Source organism: Agelaius phoeniceus, chromosome 1 (assembly GCF_051311805.1).
Source record: "Agelaius phoeniceus isolate bAgePho1 chromosome 1, bAgePho1.hap1, whole genome shotgun sequence".
In the NCBI taxonomy this organism is placed as follows: Eukaryota; Metazoa; Chordata; class Aves; order Passeriformes; family Icteridae; genus Agelaius; species Agelaius phoeniceus.
In genome coordinates, this window is record NC_135265.1 from 20,979,161 (window position 1) to 20,997,168 (window position 18,008).

The 18,008-nt window shown below is 38.4% G+C and overlaps 1 protein-coding gene across 13 annotated transcripts in view; it reads left to right on the forward strand.

The window, feature by feature from the left end:
- TRDMT1 (tRNA aspartic acid methyltransferase 1) overlaps positions 1 to 18,008 on the forward strand; it is a 40,902-nt gene that overhangs the window by 5,720 nt on the left and 17,174 nt on the right. For 7 of the 13 annotated variants that reach the window (XR_013181050.1, XM_077174435.1, XM_077174471.1 and 4 more), the window contains 2 exons: positions 15,002 to 15,111; positions 16,746 to 16,822. Coding sequence is in view for 10 of the 13 variants with exons in the window: in XM_077174435.1 (XP_077030550.1) it covers positions 15,002 to 15,111; positions 16,746 to 16,822 (187 nt within the window). In the remaining 3 variants the exon portion in view is untranslated. Of the gene's footprint in view, positions 1 to 6,713; positions 6,963 to 7,473; positions 7,498 to 15,001; positions 15,112 to 16,745; positions 16,823 to 18,008 lie in introns of those variants that run through there. The other 6 variants (XM_077174457.1, XM_054639983.2, XM_077174468.1 and 3 more) reach the window with 6 other exon arrangements.

Consider the following 18,008-nt stretch of genomic DNA (forward strand, 5'->3'; position numbering starts at 1 on the left):
ATGTCTGGAAGAGTAGAGGTGTCCATACCTTTTCAGGTGGAACAGTGTCCCAATACAAAGACAATTCACTGTCTACCCGAAATTTTCCTTAGGAATTTTCTTGTATATGGTCCAATACACATACTAGGCAGAAGAGAGTATGTGTAGGATGACAGGAGAAAGGACCTGACAACTATTCAGGAGCTTTGTAGATGTTTCAGTTTTGCTAACTCGGACTTTTGCCAGTGTTTGTAGCTGTTTATTTGACATGGATCAGGCATTTTTATAAACTCCATGACAGAATTTACCAGGCCTACCATGTAAGTCCAGCACATCAGGATGAAAAAAACATACGGGTCAGATGTCAGGATATTTCAAAGGGAGAGTCATGGTTTTCCCTGAATATGGTAATGCCACTGACCTGCAGTGGTATTCTGAAAATAATCAACTTCTGTCATATCAAGAGGAATCTTGAGAGCTATCTCACAGATGAAGGAGACAATACTATTGTACTACAATATACATGAAGCCTGGACTGCCAATGACAATGTGAACTATTCACAGTTTAGGTTAATTAATTACTTGAGTTTAATATTGTTAGGTTTTGAACAACAGTGTCCTATACTGTTGGAGATGAGTGCTACATCTGACGTGGCACCAAAACTGTGATAAAATCATCTTCAGGGACTTCATCTAGCATGTGGGATTCCCAATGGACAATTCCAACAATCTCCCATTGTATTTTTCTGTTGATTTATATGAAACATATTTGCTGGAGTTTTAGTAAGCCCAACTCCCTACCGCTGAATTTTGACACTGCCAGTCCGTTCTGGCATATGTCTTGTGCAAGAAGATTTCTCTTCTTCACAAATTACTTTTTTAGGCTCTCTTGGTCCTTTTAGACTAGGCTTTTTGGGGATTCTCTCTCCAAGCTGTCTTGGTAAAAATAACATTTAAATTTCACAGTCCTTTTTCTAAAAAAAAAATTGTTTCAACTTTAGAGACACCTAAAGCTTTTGTTCTTAGTTCAGGCAAAGAGGAAAGGGGAACAGGTCCCAAAAGCAGCCAAAAATCACACTGTTATATTTTTCCTAGATTTCTTTCACAACTACTTTTCAATTTTTCCTTTATTTCAGTTTATCCTTACAAAATCTCACAACTTCTTCAACTCTCTTGTTTTATTATAGACTATTTTCCAAGACACTTTTGGGTAGATATTATATTGGTGTGTTTGACAGATATCTGTAGACATTTCCATGCCAGAAAGAGAATATCTTAAGTACAGTAACTTTTGCAATTGCAACCCATAACTGATATCAAATAGTTTTATATTAGCTTTAAAGTAACTCATTTGCAAATGCCTGCAACAGAACCAGGGTGGAAGACATCTCTGTGCTGCCTAGGCACCAAGTGCTCATCTTCTTGGGCAGATCTTACAGTACTCACTATATACAATTTTGGTTTAATCTAATCTGAAGGTTGCTCAGGGGGGCCACAGTTACAGCTCTGCCATGGCTGCATTAAAGGTTTTCTTTCTCTCTGGAGAAAATAACCTTCTGCTGAAATCCTACCACCGTCCTGTGCTAACTAATACTACTCGTAGTCAGAGATTAAACTCACCACATGGACTTGAATAAGAAAAAACCAACAGTTTGGAGAGGGGCTGAACTCTTTAAAAGACAAAACTGCAGTCTACAAAAGCTGTAGGTAGTACCAGATGGCCTTGTGATCAGAAGGTGTGACCAACACCGACATACAGCTACAAGTCTTTTTCAGTTTTCACAGTGTAAGTTGTGCAAATCATACAGGGATACCGGAGGTGAAAATTCTTGCCTTAAGCAAGAAGTGAAGAGGCATATCCAGGCTCACTGGCTGCACTTCCTTTCTTTCCCTCATCTCCCCTCCCCTCCCTTTGAGAGAGCAGCAGGCACCACATCATTTCCTCCTGCCCTTGCAAGGGAGCTGGGATCTCCCACGCCATTACCTCATCCTGAACTGATCCCCCTTAACAAATGCCTGGCTCCGTGCCTGCTGTCGCCCTTCAAAGGTCTCAGTCAAAACGCATTCATTGCACCAGCAATCTTTTGCCTGATTGCAGGGGCCTTAAAGAGCTCTGAGTCTGTTTTGTTCATTCCAGTGAATATATAGTTTTTTATATAATTTTTTTTTTGTCAAGCACTGGAATGTGTAAGTTCAAGAAAGTCAATAACATAATGTAAACATATGCCTCTCATCCAGCCTGAGTAATCACTGCAGGCCAAATGTAACAAACAAGCCAGATTTATTTAGATTTAAATGTATTTAAACAAGAAAAGTAAAGATTTAATTAGAGAAGCAATGTCTTTTTATTCCTTACTCCCTACAGACTATATACCTAGCCCCAAAACCTGAAAATAAAATCCTGAAATTGAGCTATTATTATATATGAAAAGCAAAAGGTTAAAAATGTTTGTGTCTGATCACTCTTCCAAATAATTTCAGCTACATAAATTTCCCTGGTATAGAGTTCTTAGAAAATGCATTGAGAGAGGCTGACAAACCTGGTTTGATGTGGTTTTCCTTTCTAGTCTTGCAGATGCGTGGCAATATAAATGAAAATCATAGGCTTCCTTAGCCATACTGGCACAGCTCACCTGCTTCCTGGAAGCACCGCCTCTGCGGTCAACAGCTACTTTTACTGGGCAGCACTTCAGCAGAAATCAGCTCTGATAAATACCCTTCTGAAACAGAACATCCGATAAAGATTGACTTTGAAAAACTGCAAAAGGTTTTCAGTTTTATTAGTAACCTACTGGGCCAATGGTTATGGAAACAATAATTGATGCCATACGCTCTCAGGGATTTTTTTCAATTCACTGGTTGCATTGCAAGGGTATGACATGCCTCACATTCTTTCCTGGCCACAGTGATTTCTTACCCAGAATATGAGCTTCCCTTCCAGACAGCAGAGATGTTCGTATACTCTTCCTGATCCTCATTTGGGTCTTTAGTAGGTTATATTGGACCTTTGGAGAGAAGAAGCCTGTTTTGTTATTCAGCCATCAACATTGATATTTGCTTGTATGAAGTTTTGGCTGATCACTGTGAAAGCACTTTTAAACATGCAGTGTACAAGCAGAGGGAGGTTTTCCCTGTTCTCTCTCCATTTTTTTAATATAGAAAAAATGCTCACAAACACTTCCTAGCTTCAAGTCCACTACCTTTCATCAACCAGGGGTTATATTCATGGCCTGGACAAAGCCCAGTGACAGGCACTGCAGACTGGCAGCCTCCTGTCACAGCTGGGGGTGAGCAGAGGCCCTGCTGGCTCTGCTCTGCTGCAAAGGGGAGGGCAGGGAGGAGACTCACATGTCACTGCTTATCGAGTTTTGTGTGCATTTTTTGAATTATAGAAACAGAGTAGTGAAAATCTTTTCTTCTCACTTTGAGGACAAGATTACACAGTCCAGTCATACTTTGTAATTTTGTTTTTCAGTTGCCAAGTACAATGCAGAATCTTAAGGAACGGGGCATGTTTCTGTGATGTTCTTGTGTAGCATTGCTAATTGTAATGTTTTTAACAATTCTAAAGCATTTTAAGAAGAGAAAATACTGCAGTGGTTGTGGTTTCTTGTTCCTCCAACATGTAGCTGTTTCACCTCATGTTTGTTGTATTACCAGGCAACAATTTCAACGTGGCATGATTATCTGTATCATACCACTCATCAGAGATGTGGGCAAACTCCAGAAACTTCTGCATTGAGGAAATTATGCTAGTTGGTAGGAGGCAGGAGTTTTCAAAGCTGTCTCAGTGAAAATGCTGATATCACATGCTTATGTCAATGGCTTTAAAAATACCATTAAAAGATCAGTTTGCTTAAAATATATTTTACTATAAATATTTTAGAGTCAAGCAAATAGCTGTTTCATCAATGCATTATCATAGTTCTGTAGATGTGCCCATTTAGAATAAATTAACATCATTTTAGAAAAGCCTTTCATTTGTTATTTAAAGCCAACTACATTGTGGAGCCATAATTGGTATATGAAACAGCCCATACTTGTGTCCTAAAAAATAGAGAGTCCAGAGTTGGACTTTGGACTTCAACTCTGCTATTAATCTCCTCTGTTAATAAAATTTAATGTTCATGGAGTAGGAATCCTATCCATCCTATATGCATGGAGAAGTGTAAAAAGGAGCTGTCACAATACCCAAATTTCAGTAAGTCAGAGAGATCCAATTGTGAAATTTTGCAGATATGTGGCTGCTTTGGGGGTCACAAGACAAAGTCTGAGCAACATTTAGCTCACCCCATGACAATGACAGCACATGTTAGCAAGATTTTCTGAGTGAAGTATGAACAATTGCTTTCACAGGCCTCACCCTCTCTCTGCCATCATTCCGGGTTTTCCTCTGAGAAGCAAGATATGAGTGGCCATGGATCTCAGCACTTCTGAGCCATTGCTCCTGTCTGAAATAAGCAACATGCCTTAAATACTATTATCTAAGTTTGGATCCAGAAAGTATGGTTTTATATTAGCTTTATGTTGACTTACATTTTTAAAGTGAAGAACACTACAAGTAACTGCTTCTAGATTCCCTGTTTTCTTTTTTTTTTTTTTTTTTTTTTGCAGCTGTCAATTAATAAAGAGAACCAGGTTAGGGCAGACACAGTTATACAGAATTATAAAAGTGACTGCTGCCAGTTAAAAAATGAGCACTGCTGTTAAAAAATGAGCACTAGGGATGTTTCGGTGTTTCCCACTCTTTACAAGAGAAAGCCAATAAAATCCCAATCTAGTTTATTAATTTATTTGTTGCCAGAAAGGAGGTATGTTGATCATATTCTCCAGTTTACTATGCTGGAAGAGGAAGTAGGTGGAGGATTTCCCCTGAGCTGGGAATATTCTACTGCCACCAACCAGCACTACAGAGACATCTCTGCTGCTTTTTCCATCTGACTCCACTTTTCCTATGTATGAATGGCAAAAATACCTTGGAGTTAGGGAAAGAAGAAGGAAAAGCAGGTCTCAGCCCTGTCTTCCTGTCTGGTATTAATCACTCCAGGTACTGGGCAGCTCCAGATACATGAACTGTTTCTGGCTGACTACAGCTCTCACTCTTCACAGTACCTAGCATTGCTGTCATCTGTAGCTTATGGGAATAGTAAAACAAGAAACTCAAACTCATTCATCAGCTTTACTGATTTCAATAGTCTAAAAGTTGCTTTTTTTTTTTTTTAATTTTCATCTTGCATCTAGATTTTGAAGGGGTTCTACTAAAGTGTATCTTAGCTGATAACAACCTTGCTCTTTGTAACCCATCTTCAACATCTGGCGAAGGGGCTATGGGAGAAAAGGGGCCACCTTCAACACCTTGATCAATTTTCTTCAGGGCCTTCAGCATCTTTGTCCCATGACTCATTTCTCCAGCAAGTACATTTCTAGTTTTGTTGTGCCATGCAATTCCATTTTCTCAGTTCTCCATCAACCTCCAATGCAGGAAACCTGTATGCAGCTGGTTGCATTGCCTGCTGCTCTCCTCTGGTGTCTCAGCTGCTGCACTTCCTTTCGTGTGACAGACTTGGACTTCTTGTTTTAGTCACCTTCCATGTTTGACAATTACAGCAGCAGCCCCAGATTCTGATAATGAAGATCCACAAATGAATGACAGGTGAATGACAGCACTGTTTTGAAAAAACTGGCAAGGACTGATATTTTTACTTTGAAATTTTGTTTCTAATTCCACTGTTTTCCCCAGGTCATGCATCCTGTATTTTGGAGGAGTGCATTGAAAGGCAGCAGATTTACCTCTTTTTGCCCTCCAGTTTCAGCTAAAAATTCTTCCCCCACTGTAAGTCAAGAGGTGGGAGCTACTATGACATGCTGTATGAGGCAGCTTCTAAGGAAAAAAGAACTATTCCTTAAACCCACCTTGTTTTTGACAGGTTTCTTACAACAATATAATTAAATCAAGAAACTAGTGGAGAAACATGTTCAGCTTTGGTTTGGTTGATTTTTATTTTTTTTTAAATGTTTCATCTTCAATTTACAATCTGAATCTGCAAACTGAGGCATAGGTGAATGTCTGCTTGATTGTGGTGGGTAACCCATGTAACAGTCTGTGACGTATTTACTCTGGTTTATATACACATATATATATATACACACACACACACACACACATATATATACATGTGTATATGTATATATATATATACATACGTGTATATATACATATATACACACACATCACACACATATATATATACACATAGGCATGTGCACACACACATACACACACACACACATATAACATATATATATATATATATATATATATATATATATATATATATATATATATATATATATATATATATAAACTATTTGTTTAAAAAACCGGACACTTTATGGGGCAACAGTGTCATTGAGTAGCCTCTTCCTTCTCAGTTTAGCAAGAAGCGTTGGGGCGAATAAGAGCAAGTTCATCAGTTATTTCCTTCTTTCCTGCGCGGGCTTTGAAAGGGCTTCTCGAAAACGGGCCAGCACACATATCCCCCCTCATGAGGAGCAGGCCCGCTGCCACCCCGCACAGCCACCCTCTGCCTGCGCCGCCCGCACCTCTCTGGCCTGACCGACCGCCAAGGGGTCATGGCGGGCAGCGGGTCCCTCTCCCGCCCCCTCACTGCCAGGAGGGCGCAGGTGGCAGAGCCGCCCCACGGACACCTCAGGGGGCGGCAGGGCCGGCTGAGCCGGGGGCGGCCTCGTCCTACGGGGCCGATCCCGCCCGTGGTTCCCCGAGCGACCGCCAAGCCCAAGCCGCCGCCACCGCCGCCGCTCCGGGGCGGCGCAGGCCGGGGCGGGCGGGGGGAACAAAAGAGCGGCGGAACGGGCGGGCGGTGCTCGGGGAGGCGCCGGGCGGGCCGGCGGGCCGAGCATGGCGTCGCTGCGGGTGCTGGAGCTGTACAGCGGCATCGGGGGCATGCACCAGGCCCTCAGAGGTACCAGCGCGTCCCGCGGGGCTACGTGCTGCCCGCCCCGCCCGGGACACCCCGCCCTCGGGGGCTCCGGCTTCTCCGGGGGGGTGGCAATGCAGGGTGCCCCTCTGCTTGCTCGATAGGGCGGGCGAAGGTGGCCCCTTTTCTCCCATTGCCCCTTCGCCAGCCCGGCGGCACCAGGAGCACGTTGGGACAGAAATTAGGGATCCCTGCTCCTTGTTGGGCCCAGGCAGCCGCTTCTGGAGAGGCCGTGATTTTGTGTTTGTTGTTCTGTGCTCTGTGTAATACAGAGGCACCCCTGCTGCAGACGGGATGGGGATCACTGGGATGCCCAGGACGATAACCACATTAGCCAAGGTTTCCCACTGGCATGCACGTGGACTTGGTTTTCATAGGCCATAGTTAGGTGAACAGCTGAGCCATGCTCCAAAATGGGCGAGCCTGACCATCTGAGGCTGGTGTAGCATTTTATAAACATGGAACATGAAATGTGGAATTTGAGCTGGTATAGAGAGTTCACACCAGCCCATGTTCCCAGGTGAGTTTTTGATCAGGCACAAGGAACCTCGGAGCTCAATTTGCTGAATTGTTGAGGCACGGCCTGGGTGACCTTCAGCAGGTCCTGTAGACTCTCTGTGAATTGGCTTCCCCAAATTAAAAATTGAGTTTGGGCTATTGATTTCCGTTGTAAAGTACCCTGGACCTTATTACTTTGAAGTCCATGTTTCAACACACATTAGTATAACTTATGATAATCACCATAATAATTTTAACTGTAGCTACAATCCTTCACATCTTTCAGTCTTCAGGAGCATTTGCAGAGAGCATTGTCATAAAAACATCAGGTGGAAACTTGCCTTATCTTGCTATTTTTCCAGGGAGCTATGGAATATTAAGAGTATGCTTACAAAGTAAAGATCTGTTTAGTATCATTTATTTACTTAAAACACACTCAGAGTTGTCAGAGTGGGATTTTTCCTCCTATCTCTTTTTTGCTTGAATGTGTCTAAGTGCTTTATTTATGAACATAAATATATAAAATGTATTTTAATATATTTATTATTTATGTATAAATACACAACAAAATAGGTTCCTACATTGTTCATAACTACCTGTTTTGAGGATGTATTTTCCTTATTTCCAGACACATTCTTAGAATATTAAGAGGCAAGTATAGCTTTGTCTGGAACTGCACATTTTTGAGTTTTTGTAGAGTGAAAATAGTGTTTTATGCCTTGTGTATAGTGTACACACTAATGGTAACATTACTTTTCTGGTAACCAGATTCCTGAAGTGTTGGCAAGCTATCCCTGTTTATTGTATTGTAGACAATTTCCATATTTTCCACTTTCCATAGAAAGTGGACTGGTTCCTGAAAGTTAGCCTACACCATGGTTCCTTCACTCTTTACTGAATTACCTAGCTGTGTTCTTGCCATAATAATGGATGTCTTGGGGCAGTTCAGCAGTGTGCTGCAATGTTGAGTAAATTATAATGCTAGATGTGATGTCCTGTGTTTCCACCTGTGAAAACATCACTTGCAACTCAGTAAATACTTAGAAGGGTGGGAATATTGGGAATGCCTCATTAGATTATCAGAAGACTGTAAACTTTTATCCAAAAGATACCCAGAATTAGTGATGCCCCAGTGGATAGTTACTACAGATATGAAGCCTTGAAATCATGTCACCTAGTGGTGTATAGTTTGGAGGCTGAAGGACTTAACTAAACCCGTTGTATTTTTTCCTGAAAAGGTGAATTTACTTCCATGTTTACTGTTTCTGAGCTTGCTGAACACAACTGATTCAGTGTCAGTCTTTGGTGTAATTTCTGTTCTTATGGGTTTGCATTTGACTGAAGAAATTTCAGTAGGTATGAACAGTGAGACTGAGATTTTTCTGTAGTAGTATCAGCCAAAGCAGATAAAGGGACTGTAAGTAAGGACATTTAATTTATTATTTGTGTAAATGACCCCAATTAGTTCAAAATGGTCAGGTACCAATTGAAATTTGCAAAGTGGATAGACACAAAGCTATTTGCGTTACAGTTGGTATAATATTTTTCAGTCTGGGTGCTTATGTTTCTGGGAGGCATATGGGAGTTCAGCCCATAAGCATCATGTTGTCTCAGGAAAGGTCCAAACCATTCACTTCTAGATGAAAATCTTGTTTAGAGTCTCGTTAAAGTAACAGTCAGGCAATTTGATTAAAAGGTGTCCTACAAAATTTGCACTAAGTATTTAATAACAGGTTATTATATAAAACTGTTTTGATGAATTGGATTTCATTTGGGAGCAGAGGTATACTTGGGCATTTGATAATTTCTACTGGCTTTTAAAGTCCTTTGGACATCTGGATTCAGTTTTCTTACACAGTTTATGAAGGAACAAAGTCAAGGGGCATTGAAGTGTTTGCTTTTACATGCAAATAAAAGAGAAAAGAAGTGAATGTTCCTCTGTAAGTACTTTAATAATGTGTTTCTTATATGTTTTTGGCCTATATGTGTACATGAAACCATGCTGTTTGAAAAAGTCTCTGATCCTATCCTCCATTTAGCCAGTGGCAGATTGTTCAGCATCTTCTTTTAAATTGTGTATAGAAATATTAGAAGGGTTGTGGGGTTTTTTTCCATATAAATATGTAGTTTGAAAGAAAGGCCTCCATTGTTCGAGTGTTTCCATAAACCAGATGCACAACAGATGAGGATTATGTATAATAACATGTTATCTTAGTATGGTTTCTAGTGAATCTATAAGCTAAGAAAATTAGTAGGAATATGTAGAAAACAGAGGGAGCATGTGGTATTTCAGTGGCAGCATCCTGGGAAAGCCTTTTTCTACAAAAGGGATTCTGCAATTCTTGCAGGCTAGTTCCTGGCCATGTAATGGGTCAGTTATGGTTAACTCAGCTGGTCCAACTTCTCTGTGAAATTGCCAGTGTTTCAATTGGCAAATAGGTATTTCTCAGGAAATCTGATGATGACTTTTGTACCTTGATGCCCTTCTTGGCTGTGATCTTTCAAAAACTTTGTTATAGGATAGCTTGCAGGATGAAGATGGTTGTTGTTGGCAGGTGTCATTAATGTAGAATGCATTTGGTACCAAATAGAATGCAATTGGTTTTGAGATTGTCTTTGCCTACAGTAAAAAATAATTGAATTTTCACATATTGATGGAAGTTTATAGTCTCTCGTGTTTCTCTGTAAAGATTACATAGAAATGTTGAGTACATAGTTTCATAGTTGAATCACATTCTTTTTGACAATGGAGAGAAGGCTGTTTCTGAACTTAGGTTTCAGTCTAAAGCTGAAAAAGAAAAATCTTGGGGATTGCCTAGCTCTGTACTTCAGCTTGGTACTTGGTACTTCAGCTGTAGATATATCAGCACATGTAGAATTTCTGGTTTTAGATTTTGAATGCTTTATAATAATATTTTAACACCAAAGACCTTTTGATAGCTATATCTTTTGATAAAGATACCATCAAAAGATGGTAAAGTTGAGCTTAGTTAAAGCCAGAAATCAGGGAGTCTCTTCATATTCACACTCTTGAAAGATTGAGACAGCTAGGGGATGAAAGGGCATTTCTTTCTTCTTCCCACTCTGTAACCCGAGCCTTTTGGGATTTATAAAGATTGATATTTAAGTCAAATATGAGTAAATCTATGATAATTTTTGTGTGTGTGAGTGAGTGAGTGAATTTGTTCTTTATAAAGTGCAGAGTTTCTGCAGTGAAAAATAGTGTTTTATTTTTAGAAAATCTATGGCTACATATTCATTTCCTTAGCAACTTTCCATGAAACAAACAACCTGCTCTTCCTCCTTCCCAACCAAAACAAACCTAAACTGGCTTGTTAATTTAGGCAGTTTTCCCATGAAAACTGGGTTCCATGTCTCTGCCACAAGCATTTGTAATCTGCCAGGTCCCTGAAAAAAAATCCTCTTGCATGAAACACTAAAGGACATATTCTAAAAAATACCATAAATTTGCAGTGATGAAGTTGGTGATATTTTTCCTCTGCAATTGTTATATTTCAATTTTGCAGAGTAACAACTTTTGTCTCTTGTTCTCTGTTATGCATGTCCATTCACTTTATTTGATTGGCTCTGTGAATTGCACAGCTCAGTAAACTGGTGTGTGTATTTACACTGGGCAGAGCTATCCCACCAGGAGAGGCAAAGGAGACAAAACTGGCTTTGACATTCAGCACAATGCAAAACAAAAATATTGCTGGTTTGAGCGAGTTTTTACACCTAAACTCAATTTAATGCTTCTCCAAAATATAGCTCTTTGTAGCATGGGATGGTACCAGTTGTGGCATAGTGTAAGTTTATGAAGTTTCTATGGCTTAACATGATTGAATCCTTTACAAATAGCGCAGTGAAAGGAGTTGCTAAGTGTCCTGCAGGAACCCAGTATCAAGTTTACTGATAGTTGTGTTCACTGTAGCCATGGACAGTTCAGCCTAATTATTTCAGCCAAGAGCTGACACTCAGAAATTAAGTCTTTGCTCTCTGTTTTAAAAGGAAACAGGACTGACAAAACTTGTGACTAATCTTCCCTTTTCCATCTGTTTCCACATACCTGTCAGAAAAGATAATTCTTCTGGCTCCTATTTTCCAATATACTGAAATCCACCGAACTGCCCTTGCTGTAACACAGTGTATTTCATGTGTTCTGTTGACATTGATGACTCTATTGCAAAAGTACAGGAGTGAATATAAACAGATCTATGTTAATTTTAAGGTCTGCAGAAACACATGACAAAGGAATCAATTCTAAAGAGGAAAAGGACAGATATTGTAATGTCAGAAATTTTATTTCTGGCATTTGAAGGTGACACTCTTTGGGTTTACTTTTTCAAATCAGAAGCTAATGCACACATCCTGTCTTTCTTTGTTTCGAATCTCCTTCCAATCCTTACAGCAGTGTCCCTTTCCCTCAAAAATGACAACTCCATACTGAAAGGGATTGTAAGCATTGTATATTCAATAAAGGAGAGAACAGGGACTCAAAGTTTGATTGCTGCCTCTTTAGGCAATTTAAGTAACAGTCAAAGAGTTTCTGCTATCTGGGTCCAAGAGGTTTGAAGCTTTAAGAGTGAAATCAGTACATTACTAATAGGATGATACAAATTTGATTTCACCTGCTTTCAGCCAAGAGAAAATATTACAATCTAGTCTGCCTAAAAATAAGTCATAACACCTCCCTCAGTAACTTCCTCACCATATCTATAGCTTCCATTTGAACCATGTCATCTTGCTCAGAAATGAAAAGTGTCAGTTCAAAAACTGGTGTTGAGGAATCCTGCAAATCATGTATTCCAGCAGCCAGTTAGTTTCACGTAGGAAATGTGTATTATTTTTTCTTTAGTCTGAATAAAATGATGCTGTTTCCTGCATTGTCATAATTCTCTTAAATATCTGTGTTTTGAAGATTGGATCCCCCCTTATTTGAGGGGGATAAAAAAAATCTCCAGAGCTGTGTCTGTTTCTATATTGAAGCTTTGCTATGTATTTTGGGGAGTTGATTTAACATCCCACCAAGTCAGCAATTCCTGAGTTGGTTTTGTGCCTTTTGTCAGTGGGGATAGTTAAACCAGTCTTGATTCTGTTTTTCTGAGATTCTGCTTTCAGGCTTTTTTTATGATGCATTCCTTATAGTAATTTTCAAGTAGTAAATGTAATTGCTATAGGAAAGCAGAATATCACAGTTTGACATAAAGTTATTTAACTTTCAGGAGAAGTTCTTTAAAAATGTTGCATTTTCACATTGTTTGAAATTTAGACAAGCTTTTCTTTGTTAGGTTAGATGTGTGAGAGCTGCTTGTCTGCTCGAGCTCCTTCATGCGTTTCAGGGCATATCCACACAAATATGCTTAATCAGCTTTTAGAGGGAGTCTGTTCTCTAACAGGAATTCCCAAGTGAGCTGCAACTTTTAAATGAAAAGGAGGAGAAGCTTTGAAAAAGTTACCAGGTCTTTGAATTAGGAAGAGGGATCTCAGGTGGAATGCTTCAGAAAAAGTTCCTGTCCTTTTTCCATGCTGGTTTACATCTTTGGTTTAGACTGAACATTGTATTGCAAGGGGATTCAATAGGTTACTATTAGCTGTGTGCTCTCTTCCATATCTCCAGGCTTTTGGGCCTATCTTTGCTTGTATGTATGCAGGGAGATATTGAATGGATGGCAGTAAAAAAACAAGTGTCTGAATCATGAGTTGTGAGAGAAAGCACACAGCTTGCCTTCCCAATTGCCCTTTTAAAACTATGTATTAATTTAGATAATAATTGAGGGTCTTGATTTTGTTAATTTTATTTTTCTTCTGCAGTACCTGGAAAACACAGTAAGAGTTAGCTTGTTAGGACAATGTGTTTAAGGAGTGAGGGAGAAAAGTGATCTCTTTAACAGTATTGGAAGTTTGCTCCTGTCACTTAGACGCTGCAGCTTTGTTTTAGGAAGATGGAAGTGTTGGTTCTTGAGCACATTTTTAAATTGAGATATTCATCCAGCTTTCTTTTCACGCTAGGTGTCAGTGTTAACTTACCTGTTCTGTAATCTCAGGTGTAGTCACGCTATTGTCCTTGTGGATACACCTGTATTTAGTTCTCAGTTACAACTTTTGGTCAAAAGGTCAAGACAGTAATGGCAAACAATGATTTGTATGCTGACCCTTAATGGTCTGTAAGTATTTATCTTGTGAAAAACCTTATCTTTTTGCCCTTGATTGCATCAAGTAAACCTGGAAGAACCAGCTTGGGCCTTGTTAAAATGTCTGCTACAATCTTTTCAATACCCAGATTTCTCTTTCATCTTAGTTTTGACTAAGACAGCCTTGAAAACCCGAAAGATAGTAGATGGATGGTAACTGCATTATTCAAAATTAAATCCACTGGGATCATCCCAGTTGGGCTTTCATCCTCTCAAACTGTAAATAATTAGCTGACTAGCAGTAATTCATGCAGTATCTCATAAGGTCATTTGTTAATGTGTTACTTGAGTATATTGTGAGATTATTCAAAGGCATGTGGCTATTTGCCTTGTTTCTTTTGGTTTAGAAAAGTTTTTTTAAAGTTGCCTGTGTTTCATCTGAGGCTTTGTAATGCTGACCATAATGTAAATATCCTGATGGTTGATACTGATCTTGGATATCAGGAGGTAGGGTCAGTTCTCTGCCTGCAGCTGTGACAGTGACCACAGCCTGTCGTCTTGGATAAAAAGCCTCAGTGAAGGTATTGTGTTTAGTAATAACAAATAGTGGGACATGATGAGCAATGGTGTAAACACTGCTCTTTTTATCTCTTTAGCTTCTGTAGAACCTATTACTCTCTTACTTTATAAATTAACAGTTGTTTATTTATATTCTTTTTAGTGTATTTTTATTTCAGGGTTTTAGCTGTGAGTTTGTTACACTGTCCTCTCTTCAATAACACCTCTGTCCAAGAGAGGAGAAGCTGCCAAGTTTGGTATTTTGGGACCTTTAACTCAAAGGAGGCAGCTGTTGAGTTTGAGGCCTAAGGCTTTACTGAAATGTTAGCATAAATGTTTTTCAGACAGCTTAAATTTTTATTGGAAGAGTAGACATATATCAAATATATTGGTGCTATTTTTTCATAATGAGAAGTAGTACACCTCTAAAATAACACACTTATTTCTTTTAAGTTGTCAGAGGATAAGGCAGTGGCAGTGGGGCTTGGCAGGATTGACTTAGGATTCCTGTAGCCAGGAACTTGCTGCCACAGTGACCTGCACAGAGGTGGAAATGTTGTAGAGGTGCACCCTATTTGGAATTTTTAAATCTACTTTAATTATCTACTTTTTTATCTACTTTAGCTTCCATTTTTGCATATGTAAAGAAGGGAAGTATTGCCCATATGAGTAGAAAAACATGTTTTTTATACAAAGTTTCAAAGACAACACAGCAGAATTTGATTGTGTAATTTGCCTTTTGTTTTTTAGCGATGCTGTAACACAGCTGAGCAAATATATTTTTCTAAGAGTAGTAAAGAGAAGCTAGAGTTTTGAAATTAATTTTTTTAATTTTAGAAAGCTGCACATATGCAGAAGTTGTAGCTGCTGTTGATGTGAATACTCTTGCCAATGATGTTTATAAGCACAACTTTCCCAGCACACCGTTATGGGCAAAGACTATTGAGGTGAGTAATTAAGGTGTTTTTTACTGTAGTCTGGCATTTTTAAGATGTGAGTTGCTTTCAATGTCTTTATTAGTAACAAGAGAAACAGAAATATTTATGTTATTATGAATAAAGCAGTTTTACAATAACTTTGATTGCTTGTGCTGTTTGGTTGTTGAAGTAAACAGGATTTCATACTGCAGGCTTTTCTAGAAAGTCTTGCCTACTGCATGAAGAAAGGTTATATAAATGTCAGGAGGAATGGTTACCATCAATAAAGGAATGTCAAAAATAATATTTTTAGATTAAAAAATATTTTCATGTACTTTGAAAAAATTTAATTAAATTACTTGGGGGCATGCCTTTGTTTTGAAGTTACAGTTGGGCTCAGAGAAACACAACAAAATATATTGAACTGAACACTCTTGAATCTTTTTTAATGGGCTCAATAGATAAAATGTTTTAGGAATTTTGTCACTTGCCAAATTATTTGAAAAATAACTAAGTAAAATTAGATTAAAGTTGTCTGTTTTAATAGATGAGAGGCATGCTAGGCATGGAGTTTTGCTTGGATTGAGTTAGAAATTACTGTATACTTCTTAATCTTCTTTTACAGTTTTACAACATGAGTAAAAGATACTGTGTCTGTTTTAAGACAGCAGCTTAAGTAAGAGTTAAATAGGTGGCTAAAGGTTAAATGCTTATTCAGCACTCAATAATAACTGGCTAAGTGATAGTCTTGTAATGGAAAAAGAAAATTAATCTTTGCCTGTATCATTTTATAGGAGACAAGAGCAGATTATTAGTCGGTGACACCTTCTTCAAATATAATGGAAAAAAACAGCAGCTTTTGTCTAGTTTTCTGAAGGCAGCTACATTACATTTGCTGTATAGGTATCCCTCAAAATATGTAAGGAGTGATTTCTTTGTCCAAGTCATAGCTACTTGATCATTGTCCTTCTTTCCTCCTGGCCCCTTAATGTGTTGATCTTCTAGTGTTGGTGAAAACTCAGTTTAGAGGAATTTCTACCTGTGTAATTAATTCCTACCACAGACCTAATTCTTTCTTTTCTAAGCAGGATTGTCTTTGTAGAGAATTTCAGCCATACAGTATCTTTGACTAATTTGTATAGGGGAAAAACTATGAAATAAACTTTTTAAGGTGCATTGCCAGTGAGCCCCTAAGAACTAAACCCCATAGTTTGGATCCATAAAAATTATCATATTTACACTTGAGCTACTTTTCTTCTCGGACATTTTTACACATATTTTGAGTATGTGAACACTGGTTTTGATGCACAAAGACTTCATATCTGAGTAATGATACTTTATTTTCAGGAGAAATAACAGGTGAGTATCTACTGAAAGAACCACTGCACACCTCAAAGAATGAGCAGATAAAAACCTCAAGATTATGGATAGATGCTAACCTTATTAGTGTTTTGTTTCATATGAAGCAGTGAATGCATATTTACGTTTTATGGTTTGCCAAGGTAGAAAAGATTTTGAAATTACTAGGTCAAATGACAGATTAGGTAGTTTTTTGCTAAATGAAACATACTGGAAGTAAGAGGGCTAGTTTGATCTGAAAGATGGCTTGGGAATTTCATACAATTCACAACACTCAACATTCTTCTTTTTTTTTCTGTTTTCAGGGCATAACACTGAAAGAATTTGACAGATTATCTTTTGATATGATTTTGATGAGTCCTCCCTGTCAGCCTTTTACAAGGTAGGTACAGCACACTTGGGAAAAAAATGCAGTTATTGCTGTATATGGCACTTTTATACTCTATATGGTCAAAGGAGAAATGTTATCAAGACGTAGTGACACTGTGTGGGTGATCTGTGTATCTTTCTCTTCCTAAGCAAATGTTTTGTAGCTCTGTTCACCACGGTGTTTACTGAAGTGAAAGAAATGCAGCAATTTGCATCTTAATTGTTGATCACATTTCTTGCATATGTATATATTAATTCAGTTTAAGTTTACTAAGCTTCTTACAGCACCAATTTTGTGAACTGTATTATTCCTCTACTAGTGAAATTTAGTGTTTGGGAGTCCTGCCTTTCCTTTTAGATTTCAATCTAATATTTTCCTGGGGCATGTCCAGAAGGAGGATTGGAATTTCTCAGTTCTGCCTGAGACTTAAGAGTATAATCTGATTTTATTTGTACTTTGAAAATTGCACATGCACACAGACAGCTTATTCTGAAGAATATTTCTATTTTAGCCAAGACCAGAAGGAAAATGGCTTTGAAATGATTTTGTGGATGATAAAGAGAAATATCTTGCTGATTAAGGACTGAATTTACTGAGATGTTATTTGTCAGATTAATTTGTAATTCATATCATTTGACAGCAGTGACCAGTGGGATAAGATTCTAGTAACTGCACTCATGCAAAGTAGTAGCTTCATGAAAAAAGTCTGTTGATGGTGATAATAATGATTGTGTAAGAAAGTATATCTCACTAAATGTTCTAAGACTGAAAAGAAATCCCTGTAAAGTGGTGCTGATCTGTACAAATGAATAAGTGCAAACCTATGATGTATATAGGAAACATTTCAGGTTTTTTTCCTTTATAATATGATGAAAAGAAAAATTTGTGTATGACTGATTAATTTAGATACATGTTAAAGCTCTTCTACAAAGCTTTTATTCTTTTTTTATGAGCTAATACAAGTATAAGCTAGGGAAACACAGGCCTGGAATCATTATCATTTTTGTAACCTACATAATCTTTCCAGTTTAGTGTTACAAAATTGATTCCAAAGTTATTCATGTGGGGCTCCATCCTGCTAAATGGTGAACAATGAGGCTTTAATTCATAGAAATAATTTAATATATTCAGTGCAAAGTAGCAGGGTATTCCCAGAAACCCAGTGGGGGTTTTTTGTTCATTCAGAGCCAAGTACGTT